At 49.8% G+C, this 19,467-nt stretch overlaps 1 protein-coding gene across 2 annotated transcripts in view; it reads right to left on the bottom strand.

Moving 5' to 3' along the window:
- The window catches only part of NOS2 (nitric oxide synthase 2), a 44,822-nt gene extending 25,906 nt beyond the window's left edge, over positions 1-18,916 (bottom strand). The window contains exons 1-5 of one of the 2 annotated variants that reach the window (XM_014584976.2): positions 18,756-18,916; positions 16,282-16,455; positions 4,870-4,954; positions 3,984-4,106; positions 2,826-2,974 (exon numbers count right to left, since the gene is read on the bottom strand). In XM_014584976.2, coding sequence (XP_014440462.1) covers positions 2,826-2,974; positions 3,984-4,106; positions 4,870-4,954; positions 16,282-16,391 — 467 coding nt within the window. In that variant the 5' untranslated portion in view covers positions 16,392-16,455; positions 18,756-18,916. Of the gene's footprint in view, positions 1-2,825; positions 2,975-3,983; positions 4,107-4,869; positions 4,955-9,482; positions 9,611-16,281; positions 16,456-18,755 lie in introns of those variants that run through there. The other variant, XM_006170419.2, reaches the window with a different exon arrangement.
- Between the last annotated feature and the right edge of the window lie 551 nt (positions 18,917-19,467).

Below are 19,467 nucleotides of genomic sequence, written 5' to 3'. Positions count from 1 at the left end.
TATTTTTTTTTTCCTTTGAGAGATTTTTGCTATAGGGCATGTGCATTCACCAGAGAGACTGAGAGAGAAAGAAAGCGAGAAATCACCTCCCCAACACACACCCCGGGAGAAGGATTATGGCCACAATTGCAATCCCTTCTCCTCTATTCTCCTCTTGAGATTTTGGGTACACACATACACGAGCCCAGCATGAGTTTCAAGTCACCAGATCTGGAACTCAAACCATGGTCAGCCACATGGGAGTCTAGTACCACAACCACTATGCCGCCTGCTGGCTCAAGTCTTTTTTTAGATAGAGCCTCACTAGGTTGTCCAGGCCAGCCTTGAGCTCACGACCCTTCTGTTTACGTCCCAAATCACTGGGATTACAGGTTTGCAGCCCTGTGCCCAACCTTCAGGTCGAACCAGAATCAAACCTGGACTTCCCACGTGGTCCCAGCCTGCAAAGCACCTTCTTAGCTACACTGCCTCCATGGCTGGGCGCATATGTGATTTCTAAACTTGTTTTCTCCCTCTCCACTCAGACTTACAAAAGTATCCTGAAAGGAGGAATTCAATCAAAAAGGCTTTGAAACCCACACATGCATGCACACACACACACACACACACACACACACACACATACACACACACAAACATGCACACACACGCACACACACACAGAGGAGCCTTGAAGTTTCCAATCAGCACCAAAAGCTTTTGAAGGAGCAGCAAACAAAACTATTTAAGGAATGAGCTGCTGATTAAGGAGAGTGGACAACTCGGAACAAAACAGCCTTTCTGTGGGTTTAGAGTCTGGATGACTCTTCCTTGATTAAAGAAAAAAGGCACAAAGACAAAACATTTGGTGATAGGTACCCTCAAGGACACCCTGCCATACAGAACCACCGGCCGAGGTTGGTGCCATGCCACCGGCTGAGGCCCTCCCTCCCCAAAGCTCCCACTGCACTCTGCGTTCTGCACCCACACGTGCAAACGCCTCCAACACTTGGTAGCGTGAACGTGTGAACACGTAAGAAAGGGTTATTTTCATGTCTGTAACCAATTCCTTTGGAGGAATGTACTTTACCACTGTTTTCATAGCCACGTCTCTGGGTCACTACAATGCTACGGTGCCTGTTAGGTTGAAAGAAGAACATGGCTTTCAGCAGCAGCAAGAGACTAGAATGTAACGAGTCATGGTCTCGGAATAGACTAGTCATGGTTAGAGGATGAGCCAACCCCTCTGAAAAGGCACGGTCAGGGACTCTAAGTCCTCAGCCCGCCCGCCCAGCAGGCCCAGGCTTCGGCTCCCCCAGGACCTCTCAGAGGATCCCTCACTCTGAGAAATGGAGACGCCCTCCGAGAAGCAGTTGGTCTGAACATCCCCAACCAAGCACAGCCCTGCGGCCTCCCTGGGCTTCCTCACGCCCACCCAATGGCCTTCCCAACAGCAGCAAGGCCTCCTGGTCCAGAACAGTCAAGAACCTGCAGGGCCGAAGAGCAAGGGCCTGAGCCAGCCCATAGCTCAGCAGTTAAGCCCTGTGCTTAGGAAGTTGGATACCACATGCTTGACCGTGGTTTGAATCCCAGCCCCAGCAGCTTGAGAAACATTCCAGGCACGTGTGCACGTGTGGGCAAAATCCTGATTGGATAGAGAAGCAGAGCAGAAGAAATTGCTGCATGACCAAACCCAATTGGGGCATGCTTTCTCCTTTTCTCTCTCTCTGTCTCTCTGTCTCTGGAGAGCACACACACCCTCTGGCAAAAAAAAAAAAAAAAAAAGTCACCACACCAAATATGTAGTAACAGCTAATACTTAAGTCCTTCTCACTATGGGCCAGGTGTCATTCTTAGGACTTTCTACATTTAAACTCATTTAATCTTCAAATACTCCTACAAAATAGATACTATTATGATCACTATTTTCAGACAAGAAAATTAAGGCACAGAGAGATGGGACCACTGCCCAGAGCCACTCAGTTTATAAGGGGCACAGCTAGGATTTGACCCTGGGTGGGCTGCCTCTAGAACCCCCGCTTTCAACTCTAACGCTATACAATCTCTCTTAGAGTGTTTAATATTGTAAGTGCCGGCAATACAGTAGACAATTTAGAATCTTTGTATTCCAGCACCTGACACCAGGCTGATTGTTATGTGTCAGCCGAATGATTGATTGACTATAGAAATGAAGGGTGCCCAGCACTGCTCACAGACCTGGGGAATGTGGCACCCCACCCAGTTCAGGACAAAGAGCAGCTGCCTGCCCTCTCCAAGTCAGGTGTCTCAGGGTTCAGGACAAAGAGCAGCTGCCCGCCCTCTCCAAGTCAGGTGTCCCAGGTCCTAGCTGGGATTCAGTGACCGCAGGTACATCCCTGGGCTTCTGTGTCCACACTAGGGACTTGACCAGGTGGTCGCTAAGGGCCTTTCTATCTCAAACATTTCATAATAAAGAGGTCTGTGTTCATTCATAATCAAGGTTGCTACGTGCAAAGACACGGTCCTGAATTTCTTTAACGTTCGCAGTCATCTTAGGAGCCAGGTCCTATCGTTACCCCCACTGACAGATGAGGGGGTTGAGAAAGTTGAGTCACAGAGAAGGTATCAGACTTCTGAAGGACTCAGCTGGGATCTAAACTCGGTTGCACCTCAACCCATACTTCTAACCACTCTCGCTACACCTGACTTCATCCCATGATTATGAGACCCCACCCTGCAGTCTTTTCCCTTGGGAAACTATGCATTGGCCTTGGAACCACTGTGTGTCTGGGAAGGAAAGGGGTCTAGTTAGAGGGTAGTTGCTGGTCACAGGAGAGGCCCGGGACTCTGCAGGCAGCAAGCCTTACTCGTTGAAGGAGCCATAATACTGGTTGACAAATTCGATAGCTTGAGGTAGGAGCTCTTCCATAGGGGTAGGCTTGTCCCTGCATCCTCTGGTCAAACTTTTGGGGTTCATGATGGCTCCTAGGCAAGATTTGGACTTGCAGGTGAAATCCTGGAAAGAGAAAGGGTGGCGGTGAGGGTGGGCTGCTTGGTTTCTGAACTGTCCTCCTCCAGGGCCAGCTTTTCCAGCCACTTCCCTCCTCTCTGGCCGTTCCAGTGCCCTGTGCCTCCTCTTCACCCTGGGACACCTCCTCCTTGGAGTCCACTGGACTTTCTCCCACCCAGATCTCCTCTCATCTATTAGCTGAACCCCAGTGAGGGTGAGCTGGAATGTTCCCCTCAACCTGGGCTCAGTTTCTGGCCCTGCTAGAGCCAGAGCCAGAGACCTAGGCCCAAGTACAGTCTTCATCTCAGTTTCTGTGAACATCACATCCACCTTCTCATCTAAAGAGGCGATTTTGGTATTCAGCCAAAACAAATGGAAAACAAATCCCAAAGTCATCGGGTGGCACAGGAAAAATCCTGGAAGGAAGTCCACCCAAACGTTAACCAACCACGGTGGCTTTGGGAATGCGGGAAATCACTTTGCTTTCATGGTCTTGAAATTTGCAGTTCTTCCCCACCTGCAACCATAGAGGACCTGCTGACGTGGGAATTAGAAAGGTCGAAGACAGGAAGATGTCGTAAAGCACACTTAGTCCCACCACTCACTGCACGCTTGAACCTCTGCCATCTCCCTCTCGAATAGTCCTTGAATCCGTCCAGCGACAGGGTACGCACTACGTCATGATGTCATTCAGTCCAGCTTCAGGCAAGTCTGTCAGACGATTCTCCCTGGTACTAATACTGATACGGTGCCCAACTCTGTCTAAGAAAGCGATGACGTTGCTCTGGTGATGGTTATCTGACCATCTGGACTATCGGTTACCCGTCAGGGGAGCTGGCACCATCCACTCCCTACTGTACTTGGTGAGGAATGTGTCTCTGCTCCCAGCGTCCTTTGCCCAAGCAGAGGATTGCCTGGTTTGGCCAGGGAGACATTCATTCCATCCACAAAGGGCCCCGAAGGCTTCTCCAGCTTGGGACACAGCTGGTTCTCCCTGAAGCCCCAGACTTCTCACCCTCTGGGCCTTGTGATGAAGTGTGTCCTGGAAAGTCATCCCGTTGCCCCAGTTTTTGATCCTCACATGCTGTGGGCAGGCCGACGGGCGCACGTTCAACCTGGTGGAGGATTCTGGAGCCTTCTAAGAGAAGGAAAAACCAACATTTTCCAAATGCCTCCAACCCCAGGTCCTCACGGGTCATCCTAGACCCCTGGACCCTGCTGTGGCTTTGGTGTAGGGAGAGTGGTGGGAGGGCACACAGGGCAGGTGTCAACCCAACCCCTCCTGTCTTCCAGCCGCCAGCCCACCTGGCCTGGTGCCTGCTAAGAGATCCAGGTGCCTGGGCCGCTGGCCCGGCTTCTCCCCTCACCCAAGGCCCTGCCAAATGCTGTCTCGGATGGACTGCAGCAGGAGGGCCCAAGGCTAGCTGTGAGGGGGATGGCCATCAGCCGTACCACTGAGAACAGAAGCTGGGCCTTCCTCCCCAGAGACATTAAATGCAAACTCCCTCTTTTCTCCAGTTGCCCGCCCACTTTCTGGGGAGGTAGGAAGCATGGGGGCAGCGGCAGGCAGAGAGACCAGGCAGATGCTGGGGGCTGGGCTGAGGCTCGGCTTCTTAGGCTGGACTGTTTCTGCAGGTCCTGCCCCAGCGCCGGGCAGGCTCCCAAGCCACCTCTTGCCTGTGCTGCCAGCCCACATGGGCAAGTCACCCAGGCCTCAGTGCACCTCAGCAGGTCACCATTCCTGACCAGTGTTGTCTTAGTTCCCCACAGCCCCCTCACAATCCCACTGTGCCCCCAAGTCTGATCCCACCCACTCGCCATCCAGCCCCCAACAGGTAGCTCCATCTGTATCTGCCCAGGCGACGGAGGAGGGGGCTTCCCGCACCCTGTGACTCACTGACCTTTCCTGTCCCTGCGAGGGGCTGGGAGGATTCATTCTGGAGCTTGCTGAGGCTGTGACTCTTGGGGTCATCCTGCGTCACTGAGCTGTGAAAGGAAACAACTATCATGCAATGGAGTATCTGAGGGCAAGGGGGGTCTTGGAGTCCTCTCTGCCTGCTCCTCACCTGACAGCCGCACGCTGAGCTCCAGTGGGTGAGGGAGCACTGCTTACGACTTCCATCCAAGAGGAGATGAGGGGTGGTCTGTCAGACCCAATGTCCCCACCATCACCACCCTCCCTCTGCCTCCTTGTCCCCCCACAAAACTGAAGGACACAGGGGGAGCTGAACCAGAGCTACTGGTCCAAACAGAAGTTCTGCGAAAGAGCCCCCTCCACCCAAAACCAAGTGCCCTCTGCTATGGCAGAGAACAAAGTCTGCCCCCTGCCCTGCCCTCAGCAGCATCTCCGCTTCTCACTCCTCTTTAGTGACTAGGAGTTCTTATTTAAAACACTAGATTTATCTTGGTTTATTTATCTTGAAACATGCCAAACACACAGAAGTGGAAAGAATAGCATAATAACCTCCAGGGCCCTTCGCCCAGATTCATCTCGATTCCACCATGAGCAATCCGGGGCCACTACTGCTTCAGCTGTGCCCTCGGCCCCACCGCTAGGGAAGCAAATCCAGCTCAGGAAATGGCTCTGGAATACTTAAACACACTTTTGAAAAGACTCTTTCTTCTTAAAGAATTATTTTATTTAATTTATTTTTAGTATTATTTTTAAACTTGGTATAGTTATCAGAGAGAGACAGAGAGAGAAGGAAAATGAGAAAGCACGTTGCCAGGTCTGGGACTTGAACCAAGGTCAGCCATGTGGGAGTCCAGCACCCTAACCACCATGCCACCTGCCAGCCCCTAAAAATAGTGGTTTTATTGATTAATTTTATTTGCCAGAGGGCACATGCATTCACCAGAGAGAGAGATAAAAAGAGAGAGAGAGACAGAGAAACAGAGGGAAAGGGAGAAAGCACCTCTCAATGGGGCATGATTACACCCCAAACCCTTCTCTATCCTGTTGGGATTTGGAGTGTGCACACACACACACACACACACACACACACACACAGTTGGCATGTCCCTTAAGCTGCTGGATCCAGAATCCAGCCCGTCTTCTGAAGAGGAAAAGACCCTAATTGAACTCATTAGGAAACCATTGGTTCTGGTTTGGGGGGTCTTAGGTTCGCTCTCCTGACGAATGCTATGGACAGCCACATATGTGTAAGCACCCTTCCAATAGGCAGCTCTCACAGGCCACCCCTGCAGAGACCACTCCATGGGTTTGACGCCATATTGTGTTCCAGTTCTTGGCCGTATTTTCTGGAATGTGCATGCTTGTGCCTGTGCATCAGAGGGAGGGAAGTTGAAAGGTATTACAAGGGTCTCTCATTTACAAGTATCTGTCATGGTGGAATAGGATGAGTGACCAAGTGTTGCTTTTAATATTATTAGATCATCAGGAAAGTCACGACATTTTTTGTTTGTTTTTCCAGGCAAAAATGCTTCATCATTTTCCCAACCACCCAGTAGAAAAAAAATTACTGTATTTATATTATCATTATATTATTTTTTGAAGAATTATTTTAAAAATTTTATTTATTATTATTATCTTTTAATTTGGCCAGAGGTGGGGGCCGGGGGGAGTGAGAAAGCAAGCTGCCAGGTCCAGGACTTGAACTGCAGTTGGCCATGTGGGAATCCAGCGCCTCAACCGTCCCGCTAACTGCTGGCCCTATCATTATGTTATTAAGAACATGCATTATGGTAACATTAGGCAATTTATAGCTATAAACAGATAGTGCCTCTTTAAGAGAATATATACCAGAAAGCAACTTAGGTCTGAATCCAGCAACTCCACGTGACTGACAATTGTCACCTGATTCTTAACCAAACTTTAAATGGGCTTCTGTGTGTTTGCTGGCTCATGGTTCCCTTCAATATCTGATCAGATTCCTCATCTTCCGTCACCCCTCAGGTGAAGTCTGATTGTCACCCTGACCTGGTCTCAGCAAGAATCCTGTTAGGTCGGTTTAGCCCGAATCTCTTTACCCTCAATGTTGCCTTTTAGGAACCTTCCATTCCACTGACCCCGGCTCCCAGCTAGAAACTCCCACTTGTCCGTGGGAATTGACTCAGAGCTGAGCCCGACCTCCCCCTCGCAGCGGCCCTGTGCCTATGTGATGGTCTTGAACGTCTTCCTCACTGTGCTTTAACAAGCATCACCGGCAAGTTTTCTCTTTAGTAGTTAAATGAGAAAATGGACTTACATTGTCCATGGGAAAAAAGGGTACCTCTTCTTTCCCTGAACAACAGGGGGGGCCAACAAAGGTTCCTTCTTTGGCCAGATGTTAGGCAGACTCTGCATCTTCCCCGGGGCCCGTTTCTGCGCATCCTTGGAAAACCCAGTTTTAGAAAAGAACCCTAAGCCCATTTAGCAAGAACCCTATCCTCCATATCTGATAGCCTTTGATATCTGATCAAATTCTTCATTTTCCACCATCCTCCAGATGACGTCTGAGCACCTGGCACATTTTCGGTAAAAATTCCATTAGGTCAGTTCAGCCAGAATCCCCTAGGCCCTGATGTTTCCTCTTGGTAAACTCCCATCTACGGACTGGGCTGTCCTCGGAGCTGGCCCAGCCGCCCTCCCCATGCAAGCCTCCATCGCGGTGGTCCCCACAGCTATGGTGACGGCCTGAATCAACTCTCCCTCATCGTGCCTTCCCAAGTATGGCCGAACCTTTTTTTTTTTTCCATATTCTTCTCAGCTGGACTGTGTGTCCCACCAGAAAAAAAAGCCCATACAGGGTCACCAGGACATCTGGAACAGGTAAGCCATAGCTGAGCAGTCATCCCGGGGCTGTTTCAACACGTGGACATCTTGGGGCTAGGGCCCCCAGGGAGGCGATGCCTGACTGCTCCTCTCACCCTCACCCCGTCCCCACCTTGCATGCTTTCTTGCTTTCTCTCACCTACTTCTGGAGACACAGCTGGACGACTGCAGGAGCTGCAGGCCAGACACGGTACCAGGCCTACAGCAATGTGAGTATTGAGAAATCGTGTCTCTGTACACTTAGCATAACCATGTACTCCAAATATTAAAGCATTGTTTCTGTTCAGCCCGCTGGAGAAGCCAGTAGCAAACAGAACTCCAGTGCTAGAAGCCTCACGGCTAACTGCAGGTTCAGATCTGCACGAACACAGGCCAGGCATACACAGCACAGAAGGTCCTGATGAACCGGAGAGCTGCAGGCATGGGATTCTGACCTCGCCCGGGGTGCTTCCTCTCCCTCCTCTCATTCACTCACTCTTTCTTTCTCTCTCTAGTCTGCATATATGTGTTCTCTATCATGACATAAATAAACTTTAAAAATAAAGTTTAAAAATGAACTTTTTTAAAAATTAGAAAACAAAACGCATCAGTTTTTAAAAAGCTGCCTAAAATTCCACTGTAGAGATGGGCGGTAATTAGCCTGATCTCAAGGCCAGTGGTTGACCTCATGGCCTATGTTTGGGTTGTGTCTAGTTTCTCCACTCGTTTAAATACTGCTTCAGACTACATATGTGGTCTCTGCCGACCGCGTGTGTGTGCAGGCGGGTGTGTACAAGCACAGAAATACACCTGGAGGAAACGCCAGGGGATGAATGTGAACAGTGACTAGCATTAAGGGATGAGATCGTGGGCCATTTTGATCTTGATACTTTGCTGTATCCTCCAACTTTTTACAGTGACCACGAATTCCTCTCCTAATTATTATTGTTTTTAACCCGAGAAACAAAGCTTTGCCCAGCACCCTTTCTCCTCAGTGGACTTCCTTGGGCTGTCCGCTGAAAGGGACAGTGACCTGATGCCACACGAGTGCATGAAAGATTCAGACACTGTTTTGGAAATGACTGCGTTGTTCGTGTAGCCCCCACAGACACTCGGGCAATTTCACTAGACCCACACCTGCGCCAGGCCCTGTTTGGCCCTGGGTGGAAACGAAGGACCCTTAAGGACCTGCCACGGAAGGCAGCAGACTGCTAGGCGAGGGGCGGCTTGCTTGGCCCCGTGCTATACACAACCTTGAGCGCCTGCGGCCAGCTGAGGTCCGAGCTGCAGTAGGGCCCTTCCGAGACTGACCTGGGGGCCGAGTCCCCTGCGGTCCCTCCCCCCTGCCCAGTCAAGGGGGTTGGGAGTGCAGACAGCACGCTGGAAGAGGGATCTTGCTGGCAAACAAGAACTTCTTTGCGCTCAGAACTGTATCTGATCTTAAGAGTGTAGCTCAGCACTGAAAAAAAACAAAAAAGCTCCCAAGTACTCAAACAGCCGCGATTGAGCCCGCATAGTCGCTTCTCATGGTGCAAGTGGAGCTTCTCGGGGGCCTTTGTGGCTCCTGAACTGCACCCTCTCTCGCGTTTTAACGGAGGAAAACGCTTTCGGGAATGCCTCTTGGAGTCCCGCAGGGCGAATACTCCAACCCTCACATTTTGTCTCCGACTGGGCCACTGCAAAACCGAACTGGGACCAGGTGCCCCCAGAGCCGCCCGCCTCCCTCCCAGGGCGGACCCCGGCGGGCGAGGCGAGGAATACCTGGCCTGGCGGGGGCAGCAGGTGGCCTGCAGCCGGAGGATCCCGCGGAGCAGCGGGCAGAGCCGGGGCGGAGTGGCCTCACACGCAGCGCCCAGTCCCTCGCGCATGACCCAGACAGGCGCAGCTCTGACGGCGTCCCGTCCTGCTCTCAGTCGCTCCCGCCTCTACATTGCTCCCGGACCCCGCAGCCCCCGCCCTGGGGCGGGGCGAGACAGGAGCAACCCGACTAGGCTACGCCCTCGGGCCAGGGCGCTTCCAGGTCGTCCCCTAGTCGGTGGCCGCTGGACACCTGTCAGGCTCCCCTCGCCCAGTGCCCTCACTTTCCTAGGGTGAGCCCAAGTCCCCCACACCCAGCAGCTCGCAGCGGCCCCCATAGCTAAGTGTAGGTGCCACTGGACTGTCTCTGGGATGGGAGCTGGGAACGTTCAGCTTCGGATTTGTTTATTCCCCAAGAAGTATCAATAATGACTATCACCCTGACTCCTGGTGCGGTGTTTTACACTTTGTAGAACTAGCGTCCTCTCTCGTCTCATCTATCCTTACTAAACCCAGTTAAGAAGGCTGCTCTGTGTTATTCCCTCTTACTGGGAAGGAATCCAGGGGCCCAGAGCAGTTAAGGACCTTGCCCAGGGTCACAGGGCAGCCCCAGGAATGCTGCCCAGCCCAAGTCCTTTCTGCCTCCCTGAGCTATCCTTAGGAAATGCTACTTCCTGGGGGCAGCAGGTGGTGTGGTGGTTAAGGGCACTGGACTTCCACATGGTCAGCCACAGTTCAAGGTCTGGGCTTCGTGGCTTGCTTTCTCACCCCCACCCCCATTCTGTCCTTCTCTGGTCAAATTTAAATAAATAAACAAATAAAGTTAAATAAAATAATTCCTTTTTTTGAAAAAAAGAAATTCGACTTCTTGACTGCTTGTTCGCTGTGATTCTAGAGAGGAAACCGAAGAAAGTGCAAGACTTGGGGTGATTCTAATGGGAAACACTGGGATAGGGGTGGGGTAGACCAGTAGCCTACTCAGGTCCCTTGTAGGCCCCTGGTCCTTGCTGCCTGGAAGGCACCTGGCTTCTTGACCTTACTGCTTACATTGTGACCAGGATAACTAGTAGGATTCAGGCAAGGAGAAGGCAGCAGCCCTCCACCTCAGAGTGCAGGAGGCCATCCCAGCTGTATTCCAAGCACATTAAGCCCTGAACCCAAGTTAGTGTGGAATGAGGTATTTATTCAGAGCCAACTGTAACCTAGCTAGCAACTCTCTACTCAGCTTCTCTGAATTCCATGTATCTTCCTCCAAACAGTTCCACATTTGCCTTTGTCCCTCCTACACGTGCACAAACCATCTTACTTCTTCATCATTTGTTTAAATACATTGATAGACTCGTGGGGAGGGGTACCAGTAGTTTATTGGCTAAGGGAGCTGGACCCCACATGGCCAGTCACATTCCAAATGCCAGATATGCACGTGTGCCCCAAATTCCAACAGTATAGAGGAGAAGGGATTGCAGCATGATCATACCCCACTGCAGGGGTGCTGTCTCCCTCTGCCTGTCTCTCTCTGGAGAGTGTATGTGCCCTATGGTAATTCATAAGAAAAAAAATATATATATATACACACACATATGTGTGTGTGCATGTGTATACATAGATATATATAATAAATATATAATCACCATTACATTTTGATAGATTTGAAAACTACTTTTTAAAAATAAAAATATGCAGAGTCTTCAAAAAAGTCCATAGAAAAATGTGTATTATAAAACAAAAACTATGCATGAATTTCAATTACTTTTTGGTAGCAAAATAAACATGTCTTTTAATTCTATGAGCTTTTCAAAGTCCCGTCATGTATAAATTGGCTGTCATCACTTTCAGCATAAAATCCCCTTTGTTTTGTCGCTTCCTGTTCCAGTAACATCCTTTCAGCCCCCTCCCTGGTGGCTGCAGGCCAGCTGAGTCCACCTCCTCTCCAAAGCCTTCTCCCACCCACTCCTGCCCACACGGCGGTCAGCCTTGGTCTCCCTGTAAGAGGTGACTGTACCGTGACATCAGCGGGCCTACCCTTTCTCACAACCTCCTGGCTACCTCCTGCCCCACCGCACCCCTTACATAATATGTATGGTTCTGAGCTTCTCGTGCTTCACCCTTGCCTCTGCAGGCCAGTGAGGAAGGCATCGTTTCCTCCCCGACTGCAGAAACTGGGTCTCTTCCCTCTGCCCCTTTCGTAGCCCAGCATGTCACGGGTCTCAGTGTCGAGACTATGACTTTAGCCCTGGACCAACCCTCAGCTCCACCGCCTTCTACAATAGATAAGAGCCTTGAGTAAGTCACTTGATCTTGTACAACAAGGATAAAGATAGTTCCTGCTCGTTATCACACAGGAGTAAGGACCTTATAAATGTTTTCTATTACTTTTAGCAGTGGCACATGCAGTTAATAAAGGGCTCACATAATTCATTGATAAACAGACATCTTAACTTCCCACATAATGCCAAGTAAATAATGCCTCAGCATGGAACCAGCAGTGGAGTGGGCTATGCCCAGGACCGAACACGTGGCAGCCCCCACATAGTGGTGACGAGCCAGACTGCCCGGGGTTTGATCCTGGCTCTGTCATTTGCTAACTATGAGATCTTAAAAATTGCTTAGGGGCCGGCAGATGGCATGGTGGTTAAGGGCACTGGACCCCCACATGGCTGACCATAGTTCGAGTCCCGGACCTGGTGGCTTGCTTTCTTACTTTCCCTTTCTCTCTCTCTGCTGAAATTGAAAAAGAGTAATAAATAAAAAATAAAATATAGTGGATAATTACTTCTTTAAAAATTGCTTTCGCCTTCAGGGCTGCAGTGTCCTCATCTCTATAATAGGAGGATAGCGAAAATTCCTTTCTTGTATGATATTTCCTCTCCATCACCTCTAATATCTGCTTTGAGCTTTTCTATGAACCCATGCTGGTATGAAGATAAGAAGAAAAATGAGAGAGAGAATTGGATTATCTGGTTTGTCTCAGACCACATTGTAGTCAAGGCCTTGCCTGAGGTCTGATCTCAGGTCTACTGAATGTTCTAAAGACCCAAGTCGGTCTGCCGGAAAACTCAGCCATGCTACTGGAGGGTGTGGGATTAGGGGGTAAATGCTGTCAGGCTCATCGTGAGGTTCTGGAGGACAGAGATTCAGGATGGTCTCAAAAGATAGGGAGGGGACTGACTGGGTCTGCATGAGCAGAATGAAAACGTGCATGGGTGCTGGGAAGGTGAGGGAGTCTGGGCTGGGCGGCTGAGCTGGGCCCTCTGTCTGGACAGGGCCAATTCGCAGAACCCTGCAGTCAAGCTCCAGAACGGTGATAGGCAAGGAGGAGCCACTGCAGACTCTAGAGCGGGAGCATGACTCGCTAGAAGTCAAGTTGGAAGAAGAGAGGTCAGAGCCAGTTTGGGGGAGGGATGGGAGTCAGGGAGGCCAGCAGGCAGGGGTGAGAGAGAGAAGTGATGAGGTCACTGGCAATCTGCAGGGTTTCAAGTCGGAAGGACCAGCAGGTCATCTAGAAACATCTGCCCCTGTACTTCCTCTCTTGGCCGCCTCGGCCACCACAGCACCTACGGCCTGGTTCCAGACATCCTCTCCTTCAGACCACCCCACACACTGCACCTGGAGTGGCCTTGTCCTAGAGTCTACAATGGCTCCCCCTGCCGAGAGAGCGAGTCCAACTCCAGCCCTGCATTCAAGCCCACCCTGCTCCGGCTTTGCCTTGCCTATTCCCGCCCGCCCCCAGGCCCAGTGCAGTCAGCCCACATCTGCCTCTGAGTGTGCTCACCTCATCCCCACCCGGTTCCTGGAACATCTTTGCCATCTCTCTTCACCTCTTCACATTCTACCCATTCCTCGGAAGGCAGAGTTCACCACACTCCTGCGATGCCCTTAGGGGACCTCTGTGTAAGATTGCTTAATCCCATCCTTGCTTCCCACAGCAATGACGACACAGATGATCCTTGCTGGGCACTGACTGTGGGCCAGGCACTGTGTTAAACTGTTTACATGTGAAACTCGTTTAATCCTCACCACAACCCCAGGAAATAGGCATTCTCACCCCCGTCTTAGAGGTGAGAAAATTGAGGCTCAGAAGCTAGGGCACTTGCCAAAGATCACAGGGCTATTTCGTGGCAAAGCCATTTGCTTAGCCCCAAGTCCATGGTCTGAACCTTTTTGCTTCACAGGTGTACTCGGGGTTGGCACATTGCCCACCTCTAGAGGGAGCTCTGCTCTTGTCTCCAGGGGACAGCTCCCTGGGCAGTGCTGCCATGAAGGGCCTCTCTGTAGACTGGGGCTTTGGCTTGATTCCCTTTATCACGTTATTGCAGACCTACTTGTCTTTTGGCTTGAGCAGGCCTCAACCTCCAATCCAAGACTGTGAACTCTTCTAGAATTTTCTGGAAACCTATTCACTCTCTCCTTGACTTGACTCATTCTCGCAGTTCTGCAATACACTGGGCTTACTTCTACAGGTAGGGGGATGGGGGACAAAGAAAGCAGATGACGGGTTCTAATTCCAGCTCTGCTATAGCCACTCACGTGGCCTAGGGGGAAATCATTCCGCTGAGACAGAGATGTGTTCACAGAGCTGCTGTGGAGACCGGCAGGGTTGCAGCCTAAAGGGTCTTGTACAGCTCTGGCTCTGAGCAGGTGCCCAGCAAATGACAATAAACCCGAACGGCCACAGCAGGCAGTCTGCTGCGTGCTTATAGGCCACTCTCACTGTCTCCCTCGTGTGATGAGGCAGGGCCCCCTGGGTCCTCATTGTGCAGACACGCACATCTGAGGCTCAGGGAGGTTAACTGGCCCTAGGTCATCAGCTGGTGAGAGATGGCACAGGGCTTGGACATACAGCTGGTGCCACATCACATCGACCTAACATCACGTTTAGGTCAACCACAGAGAGTGAGAGTTCTAGAAGAGTTCGCAGGCTTGGATTGGACACTGAGATTGTAAGGAGCTGAAAATCCCTGTGGCCTAGCGACATCGTAACTGTCGTGATGTCTTAGCACCATGCATGTGTTTATGGTGATGTTGATGTCAATGAACCTGCTGCACCACCCGTCCTGTGAAAGTACAGCATAGACACAGGGTTTTCAGTTCATAGAGGGACCAGCAGGTGGCATGGTGGTTAGGGTGCTGGACACTCCCACATGCTGACCACGGTTTGAGTCCTGGACCTGGTAGCTTGCTTTCTCACTTTCCCTCTCTCTCTCTCTCTGTGTCTCTCTCTTTGGTCAGATTAAAATAAATGAATTAATAAACTAAATTAAATAAAATAAATCTTAAAAAAAATAAAGTTCATAGAAAATGCATGTTATAAAAAAAACTATACATGGGTTTTAACTTTTTTGCATCAAAATAAAAGCATAGTTTAATTCCATTTTCCATGAACTTTCTGGCATTCCCTCATAGAGTCATGTACATCACAAAATACTCAATAATGATGATAAATGACTATATTACTGGCTTATTTGCTATGTTATACTTTTTATCTTTTTTTTTTTTGAGAGATTTTTGCTATATAGGGTAAGTAAGTTTGCTGAAAAGACAGAGAAAGAGTAAATGAGAAATCACCCCCTAGGGGCGATGGCCACACTGCAATTCCTTCTCCTTCATTCTCCTCTTGGGATTTTGGGCACAGATGCACTTGTGCCTGGCATGAGATCCAAACCACCAGGTCTGGGACTCGAACTGCCATCAGCCATGCACTATAAACCACTACACCACCTCCTGGCCTTTCATCATTATTTTAGAGTGTACTGCTTCTACTTATAAACATTCATTGCAAGGGTCTGGCAGGTGGCGTGGTGGTTAAGGGTGTTGGATTCCCACATGTCTGACCGCAATTCAAGTCCTGGACCTGGCAACTTGCTTTCTCGCTTGCCCTTTCTCTCTCTCTCTCTCTATCTCTATCTCTGGTCATATAAAAAATAATAATAAATGGAATTAAATAAGTAAATAATTCTTTTAAAAATGTATTGCAAAACCACATGCTGTGCTATGTCTGCAGCAGCCCGGCGCATCTCATACAGACCATGTTTCCTGACTGCATTTTCTCTTGTGCTTGATTTATTCCCCCGATCATGGCCCTTCCAGTGAGATAAGATGTGGAGGTGGAAGACGGTGGTATTGACGATCCTGAGTCTGTGTAGGTATGGTGACAGCGTTCAGTGTTAGTCGCCACGGTGTCTGGTAAGTCATATGCTGTCCAGGTTTGAGGTCTAGGGGCGATCGGCTAAGCCACACAGCACGGGCTGTGCCATCCAGGACTGTGTAAATACACTCTGTGGTGTTTGCGCAGGGACGAAATTGCCTCACGATGCATTTCTCAGACTGCACCCCGCTGTTGGGTGATGAGTGGCAGTAAGTTGTCTAACGTCCTGATACGCTTTACCTGGTTGATGTTCCAAATACTCAACAATGTGCGAGATGTATGCACTGACCAATCAGAACAGATGCCTGCCAGGACCCCCCCCCTTGACTCTGACCACTAGATCTGCTCCCCCTCTCGTATCATATCAGGCCCCTCTCCGAATTCTCGCTCCAGAGATTCCAAGCTTGTTCAGGGCCACTCTTGTCCCTTTTCACCTTTACGTCACATCAGGTGTAAGGAGGTGCCCGGCCATCAGCGACACATCGAATCCCAACAGGGACACCCCAAAAACAACTCTGAGACTAGATCTCAGGTGTGAGATCAGGAGCAAAGAGGGCCGCAGCCAGGGGGCAGAGGCCAAAGGACATGAGCAGGAGGCGGCCGCAGGGATGGGCTTACCTGAAGAGAGCAGGGGTGGCTTTCGGCACGTTGTTGTTGACGTCTTTTTCCTCAGTCAAGTCGAACTGGTAGGATTTGCCCTTAAACAGAAACTTCCAGGGACAGGCCATCTCTCTGGCTTTCCAAGGCAGGTCACGTATCTGGATTTAAACTCAGACGGGTGTCCCTCAGGAGCTGAGGAAGGGAAGAGAGGGGAGGTTGAGGAAGAATGTACAGAACTGTCCCTTCTCGGTGTGGTCAGTGGACTACAGAACCAATAAAAAGCCAACCTAAGTCTTGAATAGTCACTTCATCAATACTTGGCCACTTCTGTTTCGATTTTGGAGCAAGGTTGGGGACCCCATGATGCACACTGTAATTCCACCAACCGCATGATAAGCTAAAGGGAAAACACCAGACTCGGCCTGGTTTGTTACAAGGGCATACCACGTGCCTAGTGAACCTCAGTAAGTGGGATCTGCCGGCTCGCCTGAACCAGGCCAGTTTCCTCAGCGGCCCGAGGCAAGGTGAGAGGAAACGGGGCACTCACCAAAACACGGTGAAGAATAGCGACTGACTTTATGTCTGTTATTGATGAAGCACTTGTGTTGAACTTGCCTTGCTTTTAACATTTTGCAATTGTTCATCCCAAGTCAATGGTACCATCAGCTCCTTTTTTTCTTTTTTAATCAAGGAGGAAATAATGATATTTGAAAAAAACACACTCAATTCTCAAAATTTGAGATAATTTTCATTAAAAAAAAAAAAAGACAAGAAATAGAGACTCAAGAGGTAGCCCAGCTCTGGTCTGGGCTCACCCATAGCAAATCTCTTTACTGGGAAAAGCCTTTCCCTGGGAGGCAGTGCGGGGACATGGGCCCCACTGCCTAGTTTCAAATCCTAGCTCTATGTGACCTGGATCAAGTAGCAATTTATTCAACTAAAACTCTTTTCTTAAGTTTTCTTTTCTTTTTTTTTATTTGGGGGGGGAGAGGCTTTTTTTTTTTTTTTTTTTTTCTTTCAGGGGCCTCGGATCAAAGAAAACAGGGAGAGGCTTTTTTTTTTTTTTTTTTTTGCTATAGGGCGCATGGGCTCAACAGAAAGACAGACAGAGACAGAGAGACAGATTACCCCCCAGGGGGGATGGCCATGCTGCAATCCCTTCTCCATTCTCCTCTCGGGATCTTGGGGCACGCATGCACATGCGCCTGGCATGAGTTTAAGTCACCAAGTCCGGGACTTGAACCGTGGTCAACTACATGAGAGTCCAGTGATATAGCCATTATGCTAACTATTGTCCCTCTTTTCTTTTTTTTTTTTAAAGAGAGGTTTTTGTTATAGGGCTTGTGTGCTCTCCAGACAGATAGAAAGTGAGAAATTACACCGTGGCGTGGGGGGATGACTACCCTGCAATCCCTTCTCCTTCGGTCTCCTCTCAGGATTTTGAGCACACACGCACACATGCCTGGGATGTTTCAAGCCACTGGGTCTTCGACTACACCCGCAGTCAACTATGTGGGAGTCCAGCAATGTAACCGTTATCCCATCTGCTGATCTCAAAGGTTTTTTTTAACTTATTAGTCCCATAAGTGAGAGAGACAGAATCCTCAGGAGAGTTTTAATACTGCCATCCACTCCAGCTCCAGCCAGCCTGGACCATGGGCATGCACATGCCTGGCACAGTCAAGTAGGTGTCCAGACTCAAGCCTAGAACCTTCTCATGTGGGTCAACCTTACAGAGCGTCGCATTCTACCTCTGTGTCACCATCCAGCCCCCTAAACTTACTTCTTCATACATACAATGGGCTTAATAAAATCCATCCTACCAGAAGTGTTGTTTTTTTCTTGGGTATGTGGGGGGGGGGTTATAAGGACTAGATAGAATAATCTATGTAAACAAATTCTCAGCAGATATTCCTTACCACCACTACCCCCCTCCCCATTCTGAAATTTCCAGGACGTTTTTCCTTGTAATTAATGCAGCCACCACAGCAAACATTTGCGGAAAAGAAATTTGAACAAGAGACCCTGTTCCAATGGTCGGCCTCAGGTAAGCATGTTTTTCTTTTCTTTCTTTTTGCTATAGGGCATGTGCACTTGCTGGAGAGAGAGAGAGAGAGAGAGAAAGTGAGAAATCCTCCCCCAGATGGAGGGAGGAATGGCCACACCACAAACTCTTCTGTTCCATCCTCTTCTCAGGATCTTGGACATGAATACACATGCACCCAGTGAGCTTCTCAAACCACCGGGTCTGGAACTCAAACCGGTCCGTCGACCATGTGGGATCCAGCCACCTTAACCACCATGCCACCTAACTGGCTCCATCACGTCGGCACTTCTTTACCTAAACTTTCTATCAGCTTTCGTTCATTTACTGCCCACTAGGCAGAAAATTCTGTAGACAGAAAATCCCTACAGTTTTCTGAGCCATCCCAGACAGGAAGAAACAAAACTCCCTCCAAACAGCAGCTTCCCCAGCCATAAAGACAACTCACCTCGCCACTGGCCGTGCTGTGCAGGGTGAGGACAAGCAAACCAGCCGGAGGTCCGTGCCTGGAAGACTTCAGGACTGTCTTCAGCTGCCCAGTTCTGTCTCTAAGGCTGGCAGAGAGATTTCAGACCAATGATGCCAAGTTGTCTGGAAACAGAGCCTCAGTCTTCCTCTCAGCAGAGTTATGGTCACACTGGCAGCTAAGTATTTATACCCACCCTGTGTCATGCAGAGAACCATTTTTGCATAAAGGTCTCTTTTTTCTTTTTTTTTTTCCCCAAAGGGAGTGTCCCCAGCTGCGTGTACAGTTGGTTAATCTATGACTGGGCCAGTGGGTGACTTTGTTCTTCTGTTACATCACCTCATGGAGTACATCCTCAGTGTGCCCACCTCTTCCTGGTCCCAGGTCCCAGGCTCATCCACAGGGCGGCTGCTCCGAGAAGGGAGTCACCACGGTCAGGCTTTATTTGGCTAAGATATGTTGCCTCACTTTCAGCATCTGGGGGATTTTTCTTCACAGCAGGGAGCTCTCACTGGTCCAGTCTGCAGGAAGTCCAGGAAGCTGGGCAGGGGTGAACGCTATGGAAAATGCCCAGGTCAACAGAAGGCCAGGGATGCTCGGGGATGCCAGGAATCGGAACAGGCCCTTGAAACACTCAGCGTGAGGTTTCTGGAAGGGAGCAGAAGGAGGGTCGTTGGCACAGAGAGGACTCTTA

The sequence above is a fragment of the Tupaia chinensis genome, unplaced genomic scaffold, assembly GCF_000334495.1.
Source record: "Tupaia chinensis unplaced genomic scaffold, TupChi_1.0 Scaffold148350_1, whole genome shotgun sequence".
In the NCBI taxonomy this organism is placed as follows: Eukaryota; Metazoa; Chordata; class Mammalia; order Scandentia; family Tupaiidae; genus Tupaia; species Tupaia belangeri.
Note: the sequence above shows the minus strand (reverse complement) of the source record. Positions and strands in the feature narration are given on the sequence as shown.